General features: G+C 46.1%; 1 protein-coding gene across 2 annotated transcripts in view; it reads right to left on the reverse strand.

The window, feature by feature from the left end:
- The window catches only part of LOC112238186 (serine/threonine-protein kinase Nek7-like), a 156,570-nt gene that overhangs the window by 67,617 nt on the left and 61,002 nt on the right, over positions 1-27,951 (reverse strand). For both annotated transcript variants that reach the window (XM_042322475.1, XM_042322476.1), the window contains exons 3-4: positions 12,306-12,446; positions 5,697-5,759 (exon numbers count right to left, since the gene is read on the reverse strand). In XM_042322475.1, the coding sequence (XP_042178409.1) occupies positions 5,697-5,759; positions 12,306-12,446 (204 nt within the window). The remainder of the gene's footprint in view (positions 1-5,696; positions 5,760-12,305; positions 12,447-27,951) is intronic.

Here is a 27,951-nt window from a genome sequence, read left to right on the forward strand (position 1 = left end):
AACGATGGATAGATGGAAGGAAGGCTGAAAACCCTTGTTCCGAATCTGTCCTTGTTAGCCCAGCCAGCCACACACACACACACACACACACACACACACACACACACACACACACACACACACACACACACACACAGACACACACAGACACGAACAGACACAGACACACACACACACACACACACACACGGATGGACAGAGAGGAGAGATGGACAGAGAGGAGAGATGGACAGAGAGGAGAGATGGACAGAGAGGAGAGATGGACAGAGAGGAGAGATGGACAGAGAGGAGAGATGAAGGGATGGACAGAGAGGAGGGATGGACAGAGAGGAGAGATGAAGGGATGGACAGAGAGGAGAGATGGACAGAGAGGAGAGATGGACAGAGAGGAGAGAAGGACAGAGAGGAGAGATGGACAGAGAGGAGAGATGGACAGAGAGGAGAGATGGACAGAGAGGAGAGATGGACAGAGAGGAGAGATGGACAGAGATGAGAGATGAAGGGATGGACAGAGAGGAGAGATGAAGGGATGGACAGAGAGGAGAGATGAAGGGATGGACAGAGAGGAGGGATGGACAGAGAGGAGAGATGGACAGAGAGGAGAGATGAAGGGATGGACAGAGAGGAGGGATGGACAGAGAGGAGAGATGAAGGGATGGACAGAGAGGAGAGATGGACAGAGAGGAGAGATGGACAGAGAGGAGAGATGGACAGAGAGGAGAGATGAAGGGATGGACAGAGAGGAGAGATGGACAGAGAGGAGAGATGGACAGAGAGGAGATGGACAGAGAGGAGAGATGAAGGGATGGACAGAGAGGAGAGATGGACAGAGAGGAGAGATGGACAGAGAGGAGAGATGGACAGAGAGGAGAGATGAAGGGATGGACAGAGAGGAGAGATGGACAGAGAGGAGAGATGAAGGGATGGACAGAGAGGAGAGATGGACAGAGAGGAGGGATGGACAGAGAGGAGAGATGGACAGAGAGGAGAGATGGACAGAGAGGAGAGATGAAGGGATGGACAGAGAGGAGAGATGGACAGAGAGGGGGATGGACAGAGAGGAGAGATGGACAGAGAGGAGGGATGGACAGAGAGGAGGGATGAAGGGATGGACAGAGAGGAGAGATGGACAGAGAGGAGAGATGGACAGAGAGGAGAGATGGACAGAGAGGAGGGATGGACAGAGAGGAGGGATGGACAGAGAGGAGAGATGATGGAGGAGAGATGGAGAGAGGGAGATGGACAGAGAGGGGAGATGGACAGAGAGGGGAGATGGACAGAGAGGGGAGATGGACAGAGAGGGGAGATGGACAGAGAGGGGAGATGAATAGAGAGGAGAGATGGGCAGAGAGGAGGGATGAATAGAGAGGAGAGATGGACAGAGAGGAGGGATGAATAGAGAGGAGAGATGGACAGAGAGGAGAGATGGACAGAGAGGAGAGATGGACAGAGAGGAGAGGAGAGGAGAGATGGACAGAGAGGAGAGATGGACAGAGAGGAGAGGAGAGGAGAGGAGAGATGGACAGAGAGGAGAGGAGAGGAGAGATGGACAGAGAGGACAGGAGGGATGGACAGAGAGGAGAGTAGGATTGGACAGAGGAGAGGAGAGATGGACAGAGAGGAGAGGAGGGGAGGGGAGGGATGGACAGAGAGGAGAGGAGGGATGACAGAGAGGAGAGGAGGGATGGACAGAGAGGAGAGGAGGGATGGACAGAGAGGAGAGATGGACAGAGAGGAGAGATGGACAGAGAGGAGAGATGGACAGAGAGGAGAGATGGACAGAGAGGAGGGGAGAGGGACAGAGAGGAGAGGAGAGATGGACAGAGAGGAGGGGAGAGGGACAGAGAGGAGGGGAGAGGGACAGAGAGGAGAGGAGAGATGGACAGAGAGGAGAGATGGACAGAGAGGAAAGGAGAGATGGACAGAGAGGAGAGATGGACAGAGAGGAGAGGAGAGATGGACAGAGAGGAGAGATGGACAGAGAGGAGAGGAGAGATGGACAGAGAGGAGGGGAGAGATGGACAGAGAGGAGGGGAGAGATGGACAGAGAGGAGAGGAGAGATGGACAGAGAGGAGAGATGGACAGAGAGGGCGAGGCATTTACACTACATGACCAAAAGTATATGGACACCTGCTGGTCGAACATCTCATTTCATAATCATGGACATTAATATGGAGTTGGTTACACAGACAGACAGACAGAGGGAGGGAGTCAACCTGAATAATTGACAGTTACACAGACAGACAGAGGGAAGGAGTCAACCTGAATGATTGACAGTTACACAGACAGACAGAGGGAAGGAGTCAACCTGAATGATTGACAGTTACACAGACAGAGGGAGGGAGGGAGTCAACCTGAATAATTGACAGTTACACGGACAGACGGAGGGAGTCAACCTGAATGATTGACAGTTACACAGACAGAGGGAGGGAGGGAGTCAACCTGAATGATTGACAGAATCTGCTGTTCCCACATGCTTCAAGAGGGCCACCATTGTTCCTGTTCCCAAGAAAGCTAAGGTAACTGAGCTAAACGACTACCGCCCCGTAGCACTCACATCCGTCATCATGAAGTGCTTTGACAGACTAGTCAAGGACCATATCACCTCCATCCTACCTGACACCCTAGACCCACTCCAATTTGCTTACCGCCCAAATAGGTCCACAGACGATGCAATCTCAACCACACTGCACACTGCCCTAACCCATCTGGACAAGAGGAATACCTATGTGAGAATGCTGTTCATCGACTACAGCTCGGCATTCAACACCATAGTACCCTCCAAGCTCGTCATCAAGCTCGAGACCCTGGGTCTCGACCCCGCCCTGTGCAACTGGGTACTGGACTTCCTGACGGGCCGCCCCCAGGTGGTGAGGGTAGGCAACAACATCTCCTCCCCGCTGATCCTCAACACTGGGACCCCACAAGGGTGCGTTCTGAGCCCTCTCCTGTACTCCCTGTTCACCCACGACTGCGTGGCCATGCACGCCTCCAACTCAATCATCAAGTTTGCGGACGACACAACAGTGGTAGGCTTGATTACCAACAACGACGAGACGGCCTACAGGGAGGAGGTGAGGGCCCTCGGAGTGTGGTGTCAGGAAAATAACCTCACACTCAACGTCAACAAAACTAAGGAGATGATTGTGGACTTCAGGAAACAGCAGAGGGAACACCCCCATCCACATCGATGGAACAGTAGTGGAGAGGGTAGCAAGTTTTAAGTTCCTCGGCATACACATCACAGACAAACTGAATTGGTCCACTCACACAGACAGCATCGTGAGGAAGGCGCAGCAGCGCCTCTTCAACCTCGGGAGGCTGAAGAAATTCGGCTTGTCACCAAAAGCACTCACAAACTTCTACAGATGCACAATCGAGAGCATCCTGGCGGGCTGTATCACCGCCTGGTATGGCAACTGCACCGCCCTCAACCGTAAGGCTCTCCAGAGGGTAGTGAGGTCTGCACAACGCATCACCGGGGGCAAACTACCTGCCCTCCAGGACACCTACACCACCCGATGCTACAGGAAGGCCATAAAGATCATCAAGGACATCAACCACCCGAGCCACTGCCTGTTCACCCCGCTGTCATCCAGAAGGCGAGGTCAGTACAGGTGCATCAAAGCTGGGACCGAGAGACTGAAAAACAGCTTCTATCTCAAGGCCATCAGACTGTTAAACAGCCACCACTAACATTGAGTGGCTACTGCCAACACACTGTCAATGACACTGACTCTACTCCAGCCACTTTAATCATGGGAATTGATGGGAAATGATGTAAATATATCACTAGCCACTTTAAACAATGCTACCTTATATAATGTTACTTACCCTACATTGTTCATCTCATATGCATACGTTGATACTGTACTCTATATCATCGACTGCATCCTTATGTAATACATGTATCACTAGCCACTTTAACTATGCCACTTGGTTTACATACTTATCTCATATGTATATACTGTACTCGATATCATCTACTGTATCTTGCCTATGCTGCTCTGTACCATCACTCATTCATATATCCTTATGTACATATTCTTTATCCCCTTACACTGTGTATAGGACAGTAGTTTTTTTGGAATTGTTAGTTAGATTACTTGCTCGTTATTACTGCATTGTCGGAACTAGAAGCACAAGCATTTCGCTACACTCGCATTAACATCTGCTAACCATGTGTATGTGACAAATAACATTTGATTTGATTTGATTTTGATTTGATTTGAGTTACAGACAGAGGGAGGGAGGGAGTCAACCTGAATGACTTGACAGTTACACGGACAGACGGAGGGAGTCAACCTGAATAATTGACAGTTACACGGACAGACGGAGGGAGTCAACCTGAATGATTGACAGAGTTACAGACAGAGGGAGGGAGGGAGGGAGGGAGGGAGTCAACCTGAATGACTTGACAGTTACACGGACAGACGGAGGGAGTCAACCTGAATAATTGACAGAGTTACAGACAGAGGGAGGGAGGGAGGGAGGGAGGGAGGGAGGGAGGGAGGGAGGGAGGGGAGGGAGGGAGGGAGGGAGGGAGGGAGGGAGGGAGTCAACCTGAATGATTGACAGTTACACAGACAGAGGGAGGGAGTCAACCTGAATGATTGACAGAGTTACAGACAGAGGGAGGGAGGGAGTCAACCTGAATGATTGACAGTTACAGACAGAGGGAGGGAGGGAGTCAACCTGAATGATTGACAGAGTTACAGACAGAGGGAGGGAGGGAGTCAACCTGAAATATTCATTTTTTTAAGGCAGTGTGATCAACCAAAGAACAGGGAGGTTTTACAATGCCTCGTAAAGAAGGGCCCATTGAATATCCCTTTGAGCATGGTGAAGTTATTAATTACACCAGTCTCTACAGAGACACAGGAGTCATTCCTAACTCAGTTGCCGGAGAGGAAGGAAACCGCTCAGGGATTTCACCATGAGACCAATGGGGACTTTAAAACAGTTACAGAGTTTATTGGCTGTCATGAGAACTGAGGATGTATCAACAACATTGTAGTTACTCCACAATACTCACCTTATTGACAGAGTGAAAAGAAGGACGTCTGTACAGAATACAAATATTCCAAAACATGCTTCCTGTTTGCAACAAGGCACTAGAGTAATACTGCAAAATAAATGTGGCAAAGCAATTAAGGTTTTGTCCTGAATACAAATGTATTTATAAAGCCATTTTTACATCAGCTGATATCTCAAAGTGCTGTACAGAAACCCAGCCTAAAACCCCAAACAGCAAGCAATGCAGGTGTAGAAGCACGGTGGCTAGGAAAAACTCCCTAGAAAGGCCAAAACCTAGGAAGAAACCTAGAGAGGAACCAGGCTATGTGGGGTGGCCAGTCCTCTTCCAGCTGTGCCGGGTGGAGATTATAACAGAACATGGCCAAGATGTTCAAATGTTCATAAATGACCAGCATGGTCGAATAATAATAATCACAGTGGTATGTTTGGGACAAATCCAATACAACACATTACTGAGTACCACTCTACATACTTTCAAACATTTTTACATGTGGTTTCTTCCTGCACAGATTCCATGAATCGATGACCTCTTCCTAAATATTTGGTCACATGCTCCATTTTGTGTATGGATTCTTCGAAAACAAGGGACAGTTTGACTTACACCACTCTCCCCTACATACACACAGTGTGAATGGGCTCCGTCTCTCTGGTACTGTACCTTTAGGAGATCTATTTCTTTGATGCAATCTTGCCGAGCTTTGGCATCCATCAAGTCGAATATCTATCAAGAGATCAGAAGAGAAGACATCAATGTTACAGCATGTTCAAGGAAAGAAAATGAGACAGAGAGAGAGAGAGAGAGAGGAAGAGAGAGAGAGAGAAAGCGAGAGAGAGTAGGAGAGAGAGAGAGAGAGGAAGAGAGAGAGGAATAGAGAGTAGGAGAGAGAGTAGGAGAGATAGTAAGAGAGAGAGACCAATGTATGACCATATTAGAGAGACATATTTCCCTCAGATTACACAGATCCACAAAGAATTCGAAAACAAATCCAATTTTGAAAAACTCCCATATCTACTGGGTGAAATTCCACAGTGTGCCATCACAGCAGCAAGATTTGTGACCTGTTGCCACGAGAAAAGGGCAACCAGTGAAGAACAAACACCATTGTAAATACAACCCATATTTATGCTTATTTATTTTATCTTCTGTCCTTTAACCATTTGTACATTGCTAAAACACTGTATATATATATATAATATGACATTTGTAATGTCTTTACTGTTTTGAAACTTCTGTCTGTGTAATGTTTACTGTTCATTTTTGTTGTTTTTCACTTTATATATTCACTTTGTATGTTGTCTACCTCACTTGCTTTGGCAATGTTAACACATGTTTCCCATGCCAATAAAGCCCTTGAATTGAAAATTGAATTGAATTGAATTGAGAGAGAGTAGGAGAGAGAGTAGGAGAGAGAGTAGGAGAGAAAGAGAGAGAGAGAAATAGAGAGAGTAAGAGAGAGAGTAAGAGAGAGCGAGAGAGAGAGTAAGAGAGAGAGAGAGAGAGAGAAACTAATCAACAGACACCCCACCCAGACCAATCAAGACCACCCCCCAGGTCAACCATGCCCACACCCTATTTAGGCCCCCTCAGAACAGACCTATGCCCCTCCTGCCCACCCCATGCCCCCCACTCCCACTAAGAGGGCCTCATCATGAAAGTCACATATACGCCCAGGCCGTGAGCAGGCAAACATGCCCAACCCCCACTCTTACACTAGCCCAAGCCAATGGCAGGTACCAGACACTTGGGGTTGAACCTCTTTTCTTTAGTATCATTGGCTAACATGTGGTTGAACCTCTCTCTTCTCCAGTGTCATTGGCTAACATGGGGTTGACTCTCTCTCTTCTCTAGTGTCATTGGCTAACATGGGGTTGAACCTCTCTTCTCTAGTGTCAAATGCAAACATGGGGTTGAACCTCTCTCTTCTCTAGTGTTATAGGCTAACATGGGGTTGAACCTCTCTGTTCTCTAGTATCACAGGCTAACATGAGCTTGAACCTCTATTCTCTAGTGTCACAAGCTAACATGGGGTTGAACCTCTCTCTTCTCTAGTGTCACAGGCTAACATGGGATTGAACCTCTCTCTTCTCTAGTGTCACAGGCTAACATGGGGTTGAACCTCTCTCTTCTCTAGTGTCACAGGCTAACATGGGGTTGAACCTCTCTCTTCTCTAGTGTCACAAGCTAACATGGGGTTGAACCTCTCTCTTCTCTAGTGTCAAATGCAAACATGGGGTTGAACCTCTCTTCTCTAGTGTCAAATGCAAACATGGGGTTGAACCTCTCTTCTCTAGTGTCATAGGCTAACATGGGGTTGACTTGAACCTCTCTCTCTCCCTCTGACGCCTGCCTCCTCTCTCTCTCCCTCTGACGCCTGCCTCCTCTCTCTCTCCCTCTGACGGCTGTGTGAAGGCTGTGTGAGGGCTGTGTGACGGCTGTGTGAAGGCTGTGTGAGGGCTGTGTGTGTGAGGGCTGTGTGAGGGCTGTGTGAGGACTGTGTGAAGGCTGTGTGAGGGCTGTGTGAGGGCTGTGTGAGGGCTGTGTGAGGGCTGTGTGAAGGCTGTGTGAGGGCTGTGTGACGGCTGTGTGAAGGCTGTGTGAGGGCTGTGTGAAGGCTGTGTGAGGGCTGTGTGAAGGCTGTGTGAGGGCTGTGTGAGGGTTGTGTGAGGACTGTGTGAAGGCTGTGTGAGGGCTGTGTGAGGGCTGTGTGAGGGCTGTGGTGAGGGCTGTGTGAGGGCTGTGGTGAGGGCTGTGTGAGGGCTGTGTGAGGGCTGTGGTGATACCAGTATTGGAGTATATTGAAATGAAAAGGAAGCAGCCTAAACTCTTTGGTCCTGTATAAACCTGCTGTATGTAACATATTGTGTGCTATAGCTTGGAAAATAAATGAATATGACTCTGGATGACAACATAATGATGTTTGTTTCCAACATTAAGGCTGTTTTCCTGAAGAAGTTAAATCAGCTTTGTGTTTTGTTTCCTTGCCATGATAGTAAACGAGTATTGCAATACTGGTATCGCCCGGCGCTAGTGGGTGGTGGGTGGGAGAGACAGTCGGCCTGCTGAGCTAGAGACACCTGCCTGAGCACCTGCTGTGAACTACCCCTGATACTACTACCTGCTGTCCTCACGCACACCCCCCCACACAACACACATACCCCCACACAACACACACACACACACACACACACACACCCACACAACACACACACACACCCCCACCCCCCGCACAACACCCCCACACAACACACACACCCCCCCACAACACACACACACACCCCCACACAACACACACACCCCCCCACACAACACACACACACCACACACACACACCCCCACACAACACACACCCCCACACAACACCCCCCCACACAACACACCCCCACACAACACACACACCCCCCACACAACACACACACCCCCCACACAACACACACACACACACACCACACACACACCCCCACACACACAACACACACCCACACCACCCCACACAACACACACACACACACCCACACACCCACACACACACAACACACACACCCACACCACACACACACACACACCCACACACACCCACACAAGAGAGATAAGTGAGTAAAAAAAAGTTGAAAGAAAATAATCCTTGGATGTAAATAAATCATTCTCCCTCTCTGTGTTTACAGCGTCATCATAAAGTCGACAAGACATAATATCCTCAAATGTCCTTCAAATATAACAACGTGTGACTTCATCAGTGGTTGGTGAGACAACGACATGTGATAGTGTGGAATGGGAAGGTTAGATGTGGGGAGAATCACAAACTAGGTTGTCAGTAGACTGAACTCAATGACCCTCCGATCTGGAGAATCACAAACTAGGTTGTCAGTAGACTGAACTCAATGACCCTCCGATCTGGAGAATCACAAACTACTAATTCACACACTTATCAAGAGAACATCCCTGTTCATCCCTACTGCCTCTGATCTCACTAAACACATGCTTCGTTTTTGAATTATGTCTCCGAGTTGGAGCGTGCCCCTGGCTATAGGTAAATAAATAAAAACTAGAAAAATGTGGTCTGCTTTGCTTAAAATAAGGAATTCGAAATTATTTATAACTGTACTTTTACTTTTGATATTTAAGTATATTTAAAACCCAAAACTTTTACTCAAGTAGTACTGGGTGACTTTCACTTTTCTATTAAGGTATCTTTACTTGTCCTCAAGTATGACAATTGGGTACTTTTTCCAAAGCTGGTTGTCAGTAGACTGAACTCAATGACCCTCCGATCTAGTGGTGTTCCCGAGACGAGGCAGCAAAGTGTGGTGGCTTGACACACTGGCTAAAGAAAGAGCTCGATCTGTCTGACTGCCAGAGAACACACACATGACGTGAATCAACATATGAATCAGCATATGGTGGAATTAACAGAGAAACGTGTGTTGAACAGTTGCCATGACGATGGAAATGATGAGTGTGGCAGGCACCACCATGTTAGTTTCTGAGACAACTTTCTGCAGTCTATAGAGAGAGAGGGTATCTGGAAGGAAGACTGGAACACAACACAGACAGTCGCCTCCAGAACCCAAATACATGTACATTTGGTGTACGTTTGGTAGTGCTGAGCGACTAATGCTTTTCTTGGTTGGTTCGGTTTCGGTTCGATTATTTTAAAAACGATCCGTTTTTGATAATTTAAAAAAACAACATTAAATGCATTATGAAATAACGACATTAAAAACATTGTTCAGCTTTTGAAAGGAAATTCCAAAGCCAAAAATAGTGAACAATCATTTGCCAAAACATTGAAAATATTCTATTGTCTCTGTCAGGACCACACTGGGTAGAAAATACTATGAAACAATATACTATTTTAGTTGTTTATCTTCTTGGTTATAGGGGGCGCTCTTATTATCTGTGAGTGCCACAGAACTCACGCTACAGGCGAAACCAAGAAAAAACCCTCAAACAGGAAATCAGCAGAATTTCTGAGGCTCTGTTTTCCATTGTCTCCTTATATGGCTGTGAATGTGCCATGAACGAGCTTAAGCTTTGTGCCGTTTGTCCAAGGTGTCTGCAGCATTGTGACGTATTTGTAGGCATATCATTGGAAGATTGGCCATAAGAGACTACATTTACCACGGGTCCGCCCGGTGTCCTTTGTGTAAATTGGTGCGTAATCTTCAGCCGCAGGCATTTTCTCCTGGGATTCAGAGGGGAAAGCACACTTCCACGAACGATATATCATCGAAGAGATATGTGAAAAACACCTTGAGGATTGGTTCTAAACAACGTTTGCCATGTTTCAGTCGATATTATGGAGTTAATTTGGAAAAAAGTTCGGCGTTTTGAAGACTGAATTTTCATTTTTTTTTGGTAGCCAAATGTGACGCACCAAACGGAGCAATTTCTCCTAAACAAATCCTCTTTCAGGAAAAACGGAGCATTTGCTATCTAACTGAGAGTCTCATTGAAAATATCTGAAGTTCTTCAAAGGTAATGATTTTATTTGAATGATTTTCTGGTTTTTGTGAAAATGTTGCCTGCTAATGCTAACGCTAATGCTAACGCTAAATGCTACGCTAGCTAGCTACTGTTACACAAATTATTGTTTTCCTATGGTTGAGAAGCATATTTTGAAAATCTGAGATGACAGTGTTGTTAACAAAAGGCTAAGCTTGAGAGCTAGCATATTTATTTCATTTCATTTGCGATTTTCATGAATAGTTAACGTTGCGTTATGGTAATGAGCTTGAGGCTGTATTCACGATCCCGGATCCGGGATGGCTAAGTGCAAGAGGATTTTGATTTGATGACTTTTATTTTTCATTCCTGAAAGTCCTCATCACGTTCCTGCTCAGGCACTAGCAGCCAGACAACGCTCTCTCTGTCCTCCCCATACTGGACTGTGTTAAGTCCTCCAATTCAGGAAGGGGGATACCTAGTCAGTTGTACAACTGAATGCATTCAACTGAAATATATCTTCCACATGTAACCCAACCGCTCTGAATCAGAGAGAGGGGGGCTGCCATAATCAACATCGATGTCTTTGGCACAGTGGGTTAACTGCCTTGCTCGGGGCAGCTCGGAGATTCGATCCAGCAACCTTTCGGTTACTGGCCCGACGCTCTAACCACTAGGAGCTGTCAGACAAAATCCTTCTACTAGTTTGTCTAAGAAGATAAGGCTTTAGCTCTCGTCGTTATATTGTGTACATTCCTCTCTCATGTGGTCCATGTGGTCTGTGTGTATCTAACCTAACGTAACAGCAGTAAAAGTTAAAAGTTAACCCACTGAAAGCTGATTTCAGTTAATTATCACGTTTCAGCACTGTACAACTCCCTTCAGCGTCCCAAAGTTTTAGAGTTCATTTCTCTCGTGAATGTTTAGATTTCTCTCTTGAGTTTTTACCAAAAAGTTCTATTTTGGTTTCCTCTGACCATCTGACATTCTTCCAATCTTCTTCTGGATCATCCAAATGCTCTCTAGCAAACTTCAGACGGGCCTGGACATGTACTGGCTTTAGCAGGGGGACACGTCTGGCACTGCAGGATTTGAGTCCCTGGCGGCGTAGTGTGTTACTGATGGTAGGCTTTGTTACTTTGGTCCCAGCTCTCTGCAGGTCATTCACTAGGTTCCCCTGTGTGGTTCTGGGATTTTTCACCGTTCTTGTGATCATTTTGACCCCACGGGGTGAGATCTTGCGTGAAGCCCCAGATCGAGGGAGATTATCAGTGGTCTTGTATGTCTTCCATTTCCTAATAATTGCTCCCACAGTTGATTCCTTCAAACCAAGCTGCTTACCTATTGCAGATTCAGTCTTCCCAGCCTGGTGCAGGTCTACAATTTTGTTTCTGGTGTCCTTTGACAGCTCTTTGGTCTTGCCATAGTGGAGTTTGGAGTGTGACTGTTTGAGGTTGTGGACAGGTGTCTTTTATACTGATAACAAGTTCAAACAGGTGCCATTAATACAGGTAACGAGTGGTGGACAGAGGAGCCTCTTAAAGAAGAAGTTACAGGTCTGTGAGAGCCAGAAATCTTGCTTGTTTGTAGGTGACCAAATACTTATTTTCCACCATAATTTGCAAATAAATTCATTAAAAATCCTACAATGTGATTTTCTGGATTTATTTTCTAATTTTGTCTGTCATAGTTGAAGTGTACCTATAATCAAAATTACAGACCTCATCTTTTTAAGTGGGAGAACTTGCACAACTGGTGGCTGACTAAATACTTTTTTGCCCCACTGTATGTATGTGTGTGTATGTATGTGCGTGTATAACTCACCTGAACCTTCTTAAGGGCCATGGAGGTGTTGTCCATCAGGTACCTGGCCCGGTACACCTCACTGAACTGGCCCCGCCCAATCTTCTTCTCAATCAGGAAGTTAGCCAGAGAGTTGTGGCCCATGTCCGGCTGGAGCGGCTTCTGAAAGCCAACACAGAGAACACAGTCACAAGTGCCACAATTATGTTCTCCCTTGCAGTAATCTCATAAACCCAGAACAAAAATCGTGTATAATTGTGTCAAACACTTGATTAGTTTCTGAGGAGAGATGTATGAGACAAGATACTAACCAGGCTAGTGAAGTCCCCACCCCCCTAAACGGAAACTGTTATGTCCCTTCCCCTTCCAGAATTCAACGATGCAAAACACCAGCAAACCCATGATTTATCCAAATGATCAGTGACGAAAAAATCTGCATATGGGATCAAAGTTCCTCGTTAAGACTAGAGGTCGACCGATTATGATTTTTCAACGCCGATACTGACACCGATTATTGGAGGACCAAAAAAAGCCGATAATCGGCAATTTTTTAAAAATGTATATACGGTGCCTTGCGAAAGTATTCGGCCCCCTTGAACTTTGCGACCTTTTGCCACATTTCAGGCTTCAAACATAAAGATATAAAACTGTATTTTTTTGTGAAGAATCAACAACAAGTGGGACACAATCATGAAGTGGAACGACATTTATTGGATATTTCAAACTTTTTTAACAAATCAAAAACTGAAAAATTGGGCGTGCAAAATTATTCAGCCCCCTTAAGTTAATACTTTGTAGCGCCACCTTTTGCTGCGATTACAGCTGTAAGTCGCTTGGGGTATGTCTCTATCAGTTTTGCACATCTAGAGACTGAAATTTTTTCCCATTCCTCCTTGCAAAACAGCTTGAGCTCAGTGAGGTTGGATGGAGAGCATTTGTGAACAGCAGTTTTCAGTTCTTTCCACAGATTCTCGATTGGATTCCGGTCTGGACTTTGACTTGGCCATTCTAACACCTGGATATGTTTATTTTTGAACCATTCCATTGTAGATTTTGCTTTATGTTTTGGATCATTATCTTGTTGGAAGACAATCTCCGTCCCAGTCTCAGGTCTTTTGCAGACTCCATCAGGTTTTCTTCCAGAATGGTCCTGTATTTGGCTCCATCCATCTTCCCATCAATTTTAACCATCTTCCCTGTCCCTGCTGAAGAAAAGCAGGCCCAAACCATGCTGCTGCCACCACCATGTTTGACAGTGGGGATGGTGTGGTCAGGGTGATGAGCTGTGTTGCTTTTACGCCAAACATAACATTTTGCATTGTTGCCAAAAAGTTCAATTTTGGTTTCATCTGACCAGAGCACCTTCTTCGACATGTTTGGTGTGTCTCCCAGGTGGCTTGTGGCAAACTTTAAACGACACTTTTTATGGATATCTTTAAGAAATGGCTTTCTTCTTGCCACTCTTCCATAAAGGCCAGATTTGTGCAATATACGACTGATTGTTGTCCTATGGACAGAGTCTCCCACCTCAGCTGTAGATCTCTGCAGTTCATCCAGAGTGATCATGGGCCTCTTGGCTGCATCTCTGATCAGTCTTCTCCTTGTATGAGCTGAAAGTTTAGAGGGACGGCCAGGTCTTGGTAAATTTGCAGTGGTCTGATACTCCTTCCATTTCAATATTATTGCTTGCACAGTGCTCCTTGGGATGTTTAAAGCTTGGGAAATCTTTTTGTATCCAAATCTGGCTTTAAACTTCTTCACAACAGTATCTCGGACCTGCCTGGTGTGTTCCTTGTTCTTCATGATGCTCTCTGCGCTTTTAACGGACCTCTGAGACTATCACAGTGCAGGTGCATTTATACGGAGACTTGATTACACACAGGTGGATTGTATTTATCATCATTAGTCATTTAGGTCAACATTGGATCATTAAGAGATCCTCACTGAACTTCTGGAGAGTTTGCTGCACTGAAAGTAAAGGGCTGAATAATTTTGCATGCCCATTTTTTCAGTTTTTGATTTGTTAAAAAAGTTTGAAATATCCAATAAATGTCGTTCCACTTCATGATTGTGTCCCACTTGTTGTTGATTCTTCACAAAAAAATACAGTTTTATATCTTTATGTTTGAAGACTGAAATGTGGCAAAAGGTCGTAAAGTTCAAGGGGGCCGAATACTTTCGCAAGGCACTGTATATATATATGAAAATTACAACAATACTCAATGAAAAATTAACACATTCATTTTAACTTAATATAATCTATTTATTTAGTCTCAAATAAATAATGAAACATGCTCTATTTGGTTTAAATAATGCAAAAACAAAGTGTTTGAGAAGAAAGTAAAAGTGCAATATGTGCTATGTAAAAAAAGCTAAGGTTTAAGTTCCTTGCTCAGAACATGAGAACAGCTGAAAGCTCCTAATTCAATATTCCCAGTTAAGAAGTTTTAGGCTGTAGTTATTATAGGAATCATGACGAGTCAACTATTTCTCTCTATACCATTTGTATTTCATATACCTTTGACTATTGGATGTTCTTATAGTCACTTTAGTATTTCCAGCCTAATCTCGGGAGTTGATAGGCTTGAAGTCATAAACAGCGCTGTGAGGCAAGCATTGCTAAGAGCTGCTGGAAAACGCAGTAAATTTTGAATGAATGCTTACGAGCCTGCTGGTGCCTACCATCGCTCAGTCAGACTGCTCTATCAAATCATAGACTTAATTATAATATAATAAACACAGAAATATGAGCCTTTGGTCATTAATATGGTCAAATCCAGAAACTATCATTTCGAAAACAAAACATTTCACGTCAGTGAAATACGGAACCGTTCCGTATTTTATCTAACGGGCGGCCACCAGAAGTCTAAATATTGCTGCACAATCTTCAATGTTATGTCATAATTATGTAAAATTCTGGCAAATTAGTTCAGAATGAGCCAGGCGGCCCAAACTGTTGCATATACCCTGACTCTGCGTGCAATGAACGCAAGAGAAGTGACACAATTTCCCTAGTTAATATTGCCTGCTAACATGAATTTATTTTAACTAAATATGCAGGGTTAAAAAAATATACTTCTGTATTGATTTTAAGAAAGGCATTGATGTTTATGTTTAGGTACATTTGGGCTGTGGAATGTTGTCCCACTCCTCTTCAATGACTGTCGACGTTGCTGGATATTGGCGTAAATTGGAACACGCTGTTGTACAGGTCAATTCAGAGAATCCCAAACATGCTCAATGATTGACATGTCTGGTGAGTATGCAGGCCATGGAAGAACTGGGACATTTTCAGCTTCCAGGAATTGTGTACAGATGCTTGTGACATGGGGCCGTGCTTGATCATGCTGAAACATGAGGTGATGGCGGTGGATTAATGGCACAAGGGGCCTCAGGTTCTTGTCCCGGTATCCTGCCCATGCCATAACCCCACCGCCACCATGTGGAACTCTGCTGATGTCATCATTGTGAACAAACTGCTTGCCCACACAATGCCATATGTCTGCCTGGTACAGTAGAAGCCGGGATTCATCTGTGAAGAGCACACTTGTCCAGCATGCCTATGTCAATCGAAGGTGAGCATTTGCCCACTGAAGTCGGTTACAACTTCAGTGGGCCAAGGCACATCAGGGTTAGCTGTAGTCTGCCAAGGCACATCAGGGTTAGCTGTAATCTGCCAAGGCACATCAGGGTTAGCTGTAGTCTGCCAAGGCACATCACGGTTAGCTGTAGTCTGCCAAGGCACATCAGGGTTAGCTGTAATCTGCCAAGGCACATCAGGGTTAGCTGTAGTCTGCCAAGGCACATCAGGGTTAGCTGTAATCTGCCAAGGCACATCAGGGTTAGCTGTAATCTGCCAAGGCACATCAGGGTTAGCTGTAGTCTGCCAAGGCACATCAGGGTTAGCTGTAGTCTGCCAAGGCACATCAGGGTTAGCTGTAGTCTGCCAAGGCACATCAGGGTTAGCTGTAGTCTGCCAAGGCACATCAGGGTTAGCTGTAGTCTGCCAAGGCACATCACGGTCAGCTGTAGTCTGCCAAGGCACAACAGGGTTAGCTGTAGTCTGCCAAGGCACATCAGGGTTAGCTGTTGTCTGCCAAGGCACATCAGGGTTAGCTGTAGTCTGCCAAGGCACAACAGGGTTAGCTGTAGTCTGCCAAGGCACAACAGGGTTAGCTGTAGTCTGCCAAGGCACATCAGGGTTAGCTGTAGTCTGCCAAGGCACAACAGGGTTAGCTGTAGTCTGCCAAGGCACAACAGGGTTAGCTGTAGTCTGCCAAGGCACATCAGGGTTAGCTGTAGTCTGCCAAGGCACAACAGGGTTAGCTGTAGTCTGCCAAGGCACAACAGGGTTAGCTGTAGTCTGCCAAGGCACAACAGGGTTAGCTGTAGTCTGCCAAGGCACAACAGGGTTAGCTGTAGTCTGCCAAGGCACATCAGGGTTAGCTGTAGTCTGCCAAGGCACAACAGGGTTAGCTGTAGTCTGCCAAGGCACAACAGGGTTAGCTGTAGTCTGCCAAGGCACATCAGGGTTAGCTGTAATCTGCCAAGGCACATCAGGGTTAGCTGTAATCTGCCAAGGCACATCAGGGTTAGCTGTAGTCTGCCAAGGCACATCAGGGTTAGCTGTAGACTGCCAAGGCACATCAGGGTTAGCTGTAGACTGCCAAGGCACATCAGGGTTAGCTGTAGTCTGCCAAGGCACATCAGGGTTAGCTGTAGTCTGCCAAGGCACATCAGGGTTAGCTGTAGTCTGCCAAGGCACATCAGGGTTAGCTGTAGTCTGCCAAGGCACATCAGGGTTAGCTGTAGTCTGCCAAGGCACATCAGGGTTAGCTGTAGTCTGCCAAGGCACATCAGGGTTAGCTGTAGTCTGCCAAGGCACATCACGGTCAGCTGTAGTCTGCCAAGGCACATCACGGTCAGCTGTAGTCTGCCATGGCACATCACGGTTATCCTGTAGTCTGCCAAGGCACATCACGGTTAGCTGTAGTCTGCCAAGGCACAACAGGGTTAGCTGTAGTCTGCCAAGGCACATCACGGTCAGCTGTAATCTGCCAAGGCACATCACGGTCAGCTGTAGTCTGCCAAGGCACATCACGGTCAGCTGTAGTCTGCCAAGGCACATCACGGTCAGCTGTAGTCTGCCATGGCACATCACGGTTATCCTGTAGTCTGCCAAGGCACATCACGGTTAGCTGTAGTCTGCCAAGGCACAACAGGGTTAGCTGTAGTCTGCCAAGGCACATCAGGGTTAGCTGTAAGATCCTAGCTATAGGGTTAGTTACTGTGTAGGGATACACCTTCCCGTCCTCCCTCATCACCTCAGTCCTGCTGCTATAGATCCTAGCTATAGGGTTAGTTACTGTGTAGGGATACACCTTCCCGTCCTCCCCCATCACCTCAGTCCTGCTGCTATAGATCCTAGCTATAGGGTTAGTTACTGTGTAGGGATACACCTTCCCGTCCTCCCTCATCACCTCAGTCCTGCTGCTATAGATCCTAGCTATAGGGTTAGTTACTGTGTAGGGATACACCTTCCCGTCCTCCCTCATCACCTCAGTCCTGCTGCTATAGGGTTAGTTACTGTGTAGGGATACACCTTCCCGTCCTCCCCATCACCTCAGTCCTGCTGCTATAGATCCTAGCTATAGGGTTAGTTACTGTGTAGGGATACACCTTCCCGTCCTCCCCCATCACCTCAGTCCTGCTGCTATAGATCCTAGCTATAGGGTTAGTTACTGTGTAGGGATACACCTTCCCGTCCTCCCTCATCACCTCAGTCCTGCTGCTATAGATCCTAGCTATAGGGTTAGTTACTGTATAGGGATACACCTTCTTGTCCGAGCAGTCATTCCTCATTGAAGACAAAGTGCCTTGAATTTACTAGTGCCTTGATTCATAATTTCAATTATGAATGTCCTGAATTGTCTGGAATGGACCCCAACTTTCTGCAGTGTGTAGGCCTAAATAATGGACCCCTCCTTGCTGCAGTGTGTAGGCCTAAATAATGGACCCCTCCTTGCAGTAGTGTGTAGGCCTAAATAATGGACCCCTCCTTGCTGTAGTGTGTAGGCCTAAATAATGGACCCCTCCTTGCTGTAGTGTGTAGGCCTAAATAATGGACCCCTCCTTGCTGTAGTGTGTAGGCCTAAATAATGGACCCCTCCTTGCTGTAGTGTGTAGGCCTAAATAATGGACCCCTCCTTACTGTAGTGTGTAGGCCTAAATAATGGACCCCTCCTTACTGTAGTGTGTAGGCCTAAATAAAAGATGCCTGTTATTGTAGAAAGATGGGTAAAGTTCTCCAGAGATAGTAACACTGGGCTCTGTGTGTAAGTAAGTGTGTCTCTGTGTGTGTGTCTCTGTATATGTTTGTGTGTGTGTCATTGCCCCAGGTCTGTGTTCTGTTCATGCTGACTTTGTTTAACGGTGAAACGGATCCGAAGTGAACACATCTAATGCTGCTCCTCCCCTCCGTCTTGATGACACCGTGCTCTCACCCTCCTCTTTCCCAGAGTCCTCTCTGCTTGCCTGCAAGGGCATCCCCCCCGTGGTCGGGGCCAGGCACTGGTGACATGTGGCAATGTGATATCTGTCGCCTCCTCTCTCCCTCCACCACACCGACAGACACGTTTATAAAATGGCTGCAAAGGTCACACTGTTCTCTGTGTGTTTTCACTCATCCCTGCCCCAAGGCTCATTCCAGCCTGTTTTCTTAGTTTTTTAAATTTAGATGCTCGCTAGCGAGCCGAGTGTCAGGGCGCAACATGCATCCTGTGGAAGTGGAGAGGAGAGCGTTGTTGGAGTTTTGTCGCTAGCTGACTGGTCAAACATATGTCACTTCAGCTGCAGCAGCGTCAGACTACCGCTGACCGTTATGTGCCTTGGCAGACTACAGCTAACCCTGTTGTGCCTTGGCAGACTACAGCTAACCCTGTTGTGCCTTGGCAGACTACAGCTAACCCTGTTGTGCCTTGGCAGACTACAGCTAACCCTGTTGTGCCTTGGCAGACTACAGCTAACCCTGTTGTGCCTTGGCAGACTACATCTATAGCAGCAGGACTGAGGTGATGAGGGAGGACGGGAAGGTGTATCCCTACACAGTAACTAACCCTATAGCTAGGATCTATAGCAGCAGGACTGAGGTGATGAGGGAGGACGGGAAGGTGTATCCCTACACAGTAACTAACCCTATAGCTAGGATCTATAGCAGCAGGACTGAGGTGATGGGGGAGGACGGGAAGGTGTATCCCTACACAGTAACTAACCCTATAGCTAGGATCTATAGCAGCAGGACTGAGGTGATGGGGAGGACAGGAATGCAGATCAAGGGGCAGCCAATTTAAGCATTTCATTCTTTTTTTTAAAAGTTGACAGCCTGGAGAAGAGGCTTGAGAAAACAAGATGCCCCTTCCAATTAACAGGCACCAAGCCAGCACAAGGCACCAAGCCAGCACAAGGCACCAAGCCAGCACAAGGCACCAAGCCAGCACAAGGCACCAAGCCAGCACAAGGCACCAAGCCAGCAACAGGCACCAAGCCAGCTCCAACCACCAAGCCAGCAGTTGGCACTAAGCCAGCGCCAACCACCAAGCCAGCGCCAGCCACCAAGCCAGCTCCAGCCACCAGGCCAGCTCCAGCCACCAGGCCAGCGCCAGCCACCAAGCCAGCGTCAGCCACCAAGCCAGCTCCAGCCACCAAGCCAGCGCCAGCCGCCAGGCCAGCGCCAGCCGCCAGGCCAGCGCCAGCCGCCAGGCCAGCTCCAGCCACCGCCAGCCACCAAGCCAGCTCCAGCCGCCAAGCCAGCTCCAGCCACCAAGCCAGCTCCAGCCGCCAAGCCAGCTCCAGCCGCCAGGCCAGCATCTGCTCGCCATCACAGCTAAATGCCATTTTAAACTACCGGCGTAATAGAGGCGTATGAAGAGCAGACGGAGAGAACCAGGTTAGGGCTGGTAGGGGATACTGCTGGTTGATTACAGCTGCCAAACGTGAGATGAAAGTGAAGTGGATAATATTGGACCTGCACATACAAGAGACTAGTTAGTGGCTGTTGCTTCAATTCAGCTGAATTTATAAACAAAACAGAATTTCTAAACATTTTATAACAGCAGGTTATTTAGATGGGTAGGGCCGGAAAATGTGGTAGTATGATATGAAACAGTACTACGGTATTCTAAAACGTTGGTATCATGACATTTTGGTACCATGATATTACCACGGTACCAGTGTACCACGGTACCAAGACACAACTTGTCTTTATATCTGAAAAGGTATTTAGCGGTATCAAACCTCAAACTATTATTTCAGCCTAATGACCTAGTAATCCCTTTCAGTGAAGTTCTGCCTGTGGCTTAGTATGAAACGTAACATAACGTAACGTTGGGGCGGCATCGGCACGCACTACTCTAGGTGGTTGCTAGGCAATGCCCGGTTACCATTCCCCGGCAGTTCTAAACCTTGCAAGGCATGTCACTTCGACCCATCTCTTCATACAGTCCACCACTAAGCATATGCACTGTTTCCTTAACCACAGCTGGATCCAATAATAATTACAGTGGGAATCATTATCACTGAATAACACGTTTAAGAAACCCTGTAACAATCAATCAACGTGACTTTGTTTAAATGAATCTCCGTCTGTAAAGTTGGTTCATTCTCTGGCTGGGAAGATAAGAGGTGGTGGTATCACTCATCTATCACTGATTAGAAACCTTTAGCATGCTATAATGTAGCATAACATCTATTTGATTATTTTTGCTTGATCGCATACAAGCAAATCCAAAAACATGCAGAGTTTGTGAAATATGAACACGAGACTGAAAATAGGATTGCTATGGTTTTCTATGGGTATCATGGTAAAGATCAGACCCTAACAAAGTGGAGTGAGGGTAGGAAAGAGATGAAACGTGGATCTAAAAATCATGTTCTTGGGCTCTGTTTCAAAATATCACTTTTTTATATGACAGCTGTCCCACACGGTCCCTTGACAAAAGTTGTGTAGGACAAATATTTGTGTTTTATTCTGTTAAATTCCATAATATACTTACTATAAAATACACAGTGTACAAAACAGTAAGAACACATTCCTAATATTGAGTTGCACCCTCTTTTCCCCACAGAACAGCCTCAATTCGTCAGGTCATAGACTCTACAAGGTGTTGAAAGGGTTCCACAGGGATACTGGCCCATGTTGACTCCAATACTTCCCACAGTTGTATCAAGTTAGCTGGATGTCCTTTGGCTGGTGGACCATTCTTGATACACACGGGAAACTGTTGAGCGTGGAAAACCCAGCCGCGTTACAGTTCTTGACACAACCCAGTGTACCTGGCACCTACTAGCTCTGGTTTCAGAGCTGGTCATGGGTGCACCTCAGCCACGCTCAAGGTTCTAAACGACATCATAACCGCCATTGATAAGAGACATTACTGTGCAGCCGTATTCATCGACCTGGCCAAGGCTTTCGACTCTGTCAATCACAACATTCTTATTGGCAGACTCGACAGCCTTGGTTTCTCAAATGATTGTCTCGCCTGGTTTACCAACTACTTCTCTGATACAGTTCAGTGTGTCAAAAGGGAGGGCCTGTTGTCTGGACCTCTGGCAGTCTATAGGGGTGCTACAGGGTTCAATTCTCGGGCCGACTCTCTTTTCTTTATACATCAATGATGTTGCTCTTGCTGCTGGTGAGTCTCTGATCCACCTCTATGCAGACGACACCATTCTGTATACTTCTGGCCCCTCCTTGGACACTGTGTTAACTAACCTCCAGACGAGCTTCAATGCCATACAACTCTCCTTCCGTGGCCTCCAACTGCTCTTAAACGCAAGTAAAACTAAATGCATGCTATTCAATCGATCGCTGCCCGCACCTGCTCGCCCGTCCAGCATCACTACTCTGGACGGCTCTGACTTAGAATACGTGGACAACTACAAATACCTGGGTGTCTGGTTAGACTGTAAACTCTCCTTCCAGACTGATATTAAGCATCTCCAATCCAAAATTAAATCTAGAATCGGCTTCCTATATCGCAACAAAGCATCCTTCACTCATGCTGCCAAACATACCCTCGTAAAACTGACCATCCTACCGATCCTCGACTTCGGTGATGTCATCTATAAAATGGCCTCCAACACTCTACTCAACAAACTGGATGCAGTCTATCACAGTACCATCCGTTTTGTCACCAAAGCCCCTTATACTCCCCACCATTGTACGCTCTCGTCGGTTGGCCCTCGCTTCATACTCGTCGCCAAACCCACTGGCTACAGGTTATCTACAAGTCTCTGCTAGGTAAAGCCCCGCCTTATCTCAGCTCACTGGTCACCATAGCAGCACCCACTCGTAGCAAGTGCTCCAGCAGGTATATCTCACTGGTCACCCGCAAAGCCAATTCCTCCTTTGGTCGTCTTTCCTTCCAGTTCTCTGCTGACCATGACTGGAACGAATTGCAAAAATCTCTGAAGATGGAGACTCACATCTCCCTCACTAGCTTTAAGCACCAGCTGTCAGAGCATTTTACAGTCACTGCACCTGTACATAGCCTATCTGTAAACAGCCCATCTATCTACCTACCTCATCCCCATACTGGTATTTATTTATTTATTTTGCTACTTTGCACCCCAGTATCTCTCCCTGCACATTCATCTTCTGCCGATCTACCATTCCAGTGTTTAATTGCTATATTGTAATTACTTCGCCACCATGGCCTATTTATTTCCTTAACTTACCTCATTTGCACTCACTGTATATAGACTTTTTGTTTTCTTTTGTTCTACTGTATTATTGACTGTATGTTTTGTTTACTCCATGTGTAACTCTGTGTTGTCTGTTCACACTGCTATGCTTTATCTTGGCCAGGTCACAGTTGCAAATGAGAACTTGTTCTCAACTAGCCTACCTGGTTAAATAAAGGTGAAATAAAATAAAATAAATAAAACTACCATACTCCGTTCAAAGGCACTTTAATATTTTGTCTTGCACATTCACCCTCTGAATGGCGCACATACACAATCCATGTCTCAATTGTCTCAAGTCTTAAAAATCCTTATTTAACATGTCTCCTCCCCTTCGGATACACTGATTGAAGTGGATTTAACAAGTGACATCAATAATGGATCATAGCTTTCACCTGGATTCACCTGGTCATGTCTTGGAAAGATGAGGTGTTCTTAATGTTTTGTACACTCAGTGTGTGTTGACTGATTGTGATTGTGTCTTGTCTGTTTAATGAACAAAATAAATGATTGATTTGATTGGCGCAGCCATGACTTTACAGAACCGTAACGTAGCCCAAAACAAACTAAATTGCATGTACCTCCCTGCCAAATAAAAATGTGATTCATTTTCAAACAGTACATTTATATTTTCCAACGGGGCTATACGTTTGGCTGAGGTTTTTTTCCCACCTGAGTAGCCTCGTTTCACTGCCAAAAATACATTTAAACCATCTAGTGTTCAGCGAATTAACAACACAATGTCAAATATAGGTTGCCTAGTAAAATAATTAATATACAATCACATTAACCGTTACTCATCCAATCACATTAACCGTTACTCATCCAATCACATTAACCGCTACTCCTCCAATCACATTAACCGCTACTCCTCCAATCACATTAACCGTTACTCATCCAATCACATTAACCGTTACTCATCCAATCACATTAACCGCTACTCCTCCAATCACATTAACCGTTACTCATCCAATCACATTAACCGTTACTCATCCAATCACATTAACCGTTACTCATCCAATCACATTAACTGTTACTCCTCCAATCACATTAACCGTTACTCATCCAATCACATTAACCGTTACTCATCCAATCACATTAACAGTTACTCATCCAATCACATTAACCGTTACTCATCCAATCACATTAACCGTTACTCATCCAATCACATTAACCGTTACTCATCCAATCACATTAACCGTTACTCTCTCGCAGGAAACCTTCACTTCTGCGCCAACATTTAGAAACAAAACATGGCAATTTGAAAAATAAGCCACAGGAGTTTTTTTGAGCAAGAATAAAGACGACTTTCCAGTAGTAAGACATGTATAAAAGCAACAGATACCATTAATAAGAAGGGGCTAGAAGCGTCTTATATGGTGAGCTACCGAGTGGCTAGGACAGACAAGCCCCATACTATTGTGGAGGACTTCATTCTTCCTGCTGCCGTGGATATGGCTGGGACAATGCTGGGGGAAAAGGCAAAAAAAAACTATACAGACAATGTCATCATAAAACAACACTGTTTCACGATGCATCAGTTGTAACGGCTCTCTTCTATCTCCTCCTCTGACGAAGAGGTAGAACAAGGATCGGACCAAATTGCAGCGTGATGATGATTCATGATATATTTTAATGAAGGAAAACCTATACATACAGAAACTACAAAACTAACGAAATGAAATAATGAAAACCGAAACAGCCTATCTGGTGAAATACAAAACACTAAGACAGGAACAATCACCCACGAAAACACTCACAGAATATGGCTGCCTAAATATGGCTCCCAATCAGAGACAACGATAATCACCTGACTCTGATTGAGAACCGCCTCAGGCAGCCATAGACTACGTAGACACCCCACAAAACCCCTAAGACAAAAACACACCACAATAACCCATGTCACACCCTGGCCTGACCAAATAATTAAAGAAAACACAAAATACTAAGACCAAGGCGTGACATCAGTGACATGGAGATGTTTTTAAACAATTACTGCTTCGCATACAAGTCAGTGAATTCTATGCGTTACAGCTGGAAGAGTCAACAGACGTGCGGGGCCTGGCACAGCTCCTGGTATATGTCTGTTACAGCTGGATGAGTCAACAGACGTGCGGGGCCTGGCACAGCTCCTGGTATATGTCTGTTACAGCTGGATGAGTCAACAGACGTGGAGGGCCTGGCACAGCTCCTGGTATATGTCTGTTACAGCTGGATGAGTCAACAGACGTGCGGGGCCTGGCACAGCTCCTGGTATATGTCTGTTACAGCTGGATGAGTCAACAGACGTGCGGGGCCTGGCACAGCTCCTGGTATATGTCTGTTACAGCTGGATGAGTCAACAGACGTGCGGGGCCTGGCACAGCTCCTGGTATATGTCTGTTACAGCTGGATGAGTCAACAGACGTGCGGGGCCTGGCACAGCTCCTGGTATATGTCTGTTACAGCTGGATGAGTCAACAGACGTGGCGGGCCTGGCACAGCTCCTGGTATATGTCTGTTACAGCTGGATGAGTCAACAGACGTGCGGGGCCTGGCACAGCTCCTGGTATATGTCTGTTACAGCTGGATGAGTCAACAGACGTGCGGGGCCTGGCACAGCTCCTGGTATATGTCTGTTACAGCTGGATGAGTCAACAGACGTGGCGGGCCTGGCACAGCTCCTGGTATATGTCTGTTACAGCTGGATGAGTCAACAGACGTGGCGGGCCTGGCACAGCTCCTGGTATATGTCTGTTACAGCTGGATGAGTCAACAGACGTGGCGGGCCTGGCACAGCTCCTGGTATATGTCTGTTACAGCTGGATGAGTCAACAGACGTGGCGGGCCTGGCACAGCTCCTGGTATATGTCTGTTACAGCTGGATGAGTCAACAGACTATATACAGTGTGTGCAAATGGCGTAAGGAGGTAAGGCAATAAATAGGCCATAGTAGTGAAGTAATTACAGTTTAGCAAATTAACACTGGAGGGATAGATGTGCAGATGATGATGTGCAAGTATAAATACTGGTGTGCAAAACAGCAGAAAAGTAAATAAAACCAATATGGGGATGAGGTAGGTAGATTGGGTGGGCTATTTACCGATGGACTATGTACAGCTGCAGCAATCGGTTAGCTGCTCAGATAGCTGATGTTTAAAGTTAATGAGGGAAATATAAGTCCCCAGAGCTTCAGCGATTTTTGCAATTCATTCCAGTCATTGGCAGCAGAGAACTGGAAGGAAAGGTGGCCAAAGGAGATGTTGGCTTTGGGGATGACAAGTGAGATATACCTGCTGGATCGCTTGCTACGGGTGGGTGTTGTTATCATGACCAGTGAGATGAGATAAGGTGGAGCTTTATCTAGCATAGACTTATAGATGACCGGGAGCCAGTGGGTCTGGCGACGAATATGTAGCGAGGGCCAGCCAACTAGAGCGGGTGGGTGGTATATGGGGCTTTGATGACAAAACGGATGGCACTGTGATAGACTACATCCAGTTTGCTGAGTAGATTATTAGAGGCTATTTTGTAAATGACATCGCCAAAGTCGAGGATCGGTTGGATAGTCAGTTTTACGAGGGTATGTTTGGCGGCATGAGTGAAGGAAGCTTTGATGCGAATTAGGAAACCAATTCTAGATTTAATTTTGGATTGGAGATGTTTAATATGAGTCTGGAAGGACAGTTTACAGTCTAGCCAGGCACCTAGGTATTTGTAGTTGTCCACATATTCTAAGTCAGAACCATTCAGAGTAGTGATGCTATTCGGGCGGGTGGGTGCGGGCAGCGAATGGTTGAAAAGCATGCATTTGGTTTTACTAGCGTTTAAGAGCAGTTGGAGGACACTGAAGGAATGTTGTATGGCATTGAAGCTCGTTTGGGGGTTTGTTAACACAGTGTCCAACGAAGGGCCAGATGTATACAGAATGGTGTCGTCTGTGTAGAGGTGGATCAGGGGATCAGCCGCATCAAGAGCCCCATTGATGATATATACAGAGACAAGAGTCGGCCCGAGAATTGAACCCTGTGGTGCCCCCATAGAGACTGCCAGAGGTCCGGACAACAGGCCCTCTGATTGACACACTGAACTCTGTCTGAGAAGTAGTTGGTAAACCAGGCGAGGCAGTCATTTGAGAAACCAAAGCTGTTGAGTCTGCCAATAAGAATGTTGTGATTGACAGAGTTGAAAGCCTTGGCCAGGTCGATGAAGATGGCTGCACAGTACTGTCTTTTATTGATGGCAGTTATGATATCGTTTAGTACCTTGAGTGTGGCTGAGGTGCACCCGTGACCAGCTCTGAAACCGGATTGCACAGCGGAGAAGGTACGGTGGGATTTGAAATGGTCAGCGATCTGTTTATTAACTTGGCTTTCGAAAACCTTTGAAAGGCAGGGCAGGATGGGGGGTGACCGCGGCAGCTTTCCAATCTTTTGGGATCTCGGACAATACGAAAGAGATGTTGAACAGACTGGTAATAGGGGTTGCAACAATGGCAGCGGATAATTTTAGAAAGAGAGGGTCCAGATTGTCTAGCTCAGCTAATTTGTACGGGTCCAGGTTTTGCAGCTCTTTCAGAACACCTGCTATCTGGATTTGGGTGATTAGAAAATGAAATAATTTCCCCATGATTCTGATAAGACATGAACTAAATGCATAAGTGATGTGTATTTTTCTTCAACTTTCTGAAGAGCCAATGGTGTTGGCATGCTACTGTCTGTCATATGTCTGCCATTTTGTATAGCCGTTAGTGATGATGCTAATGACAACCGTCTTCTGGTAAATGGAAAGGCTTTCCCAAAAACCTTCGCAATTAACTGTTGACTGTAGACTATGTCCAGAGTATCTACACCACAAATGTTTGATTTCTTAGATTTTTCACAGACCTCAAAAGTAGTCTCCTGATGTGGTTTAAGCATTGTTGTGTATTTTCAATTTAGTCAGGTTT

This window comes from Oncorhynchus tshawytscha, linkage group LG05 (assembly GCF_018296145.1).
Source record: "Oncorhynchus tshawytscha isolate Ot180627B linkage group LG05, Otsh_v2.0, whole genome shotgun sequence".
In the NCBI taxonomy this organism is placed as follows: domain Eukaryota; kingdom Metazoa; phylum Chordata; class Actinopteri; order Salmoniformes; family Salmonidae; genus Oncorhynchus; species Oncorhynchus tshawytscha.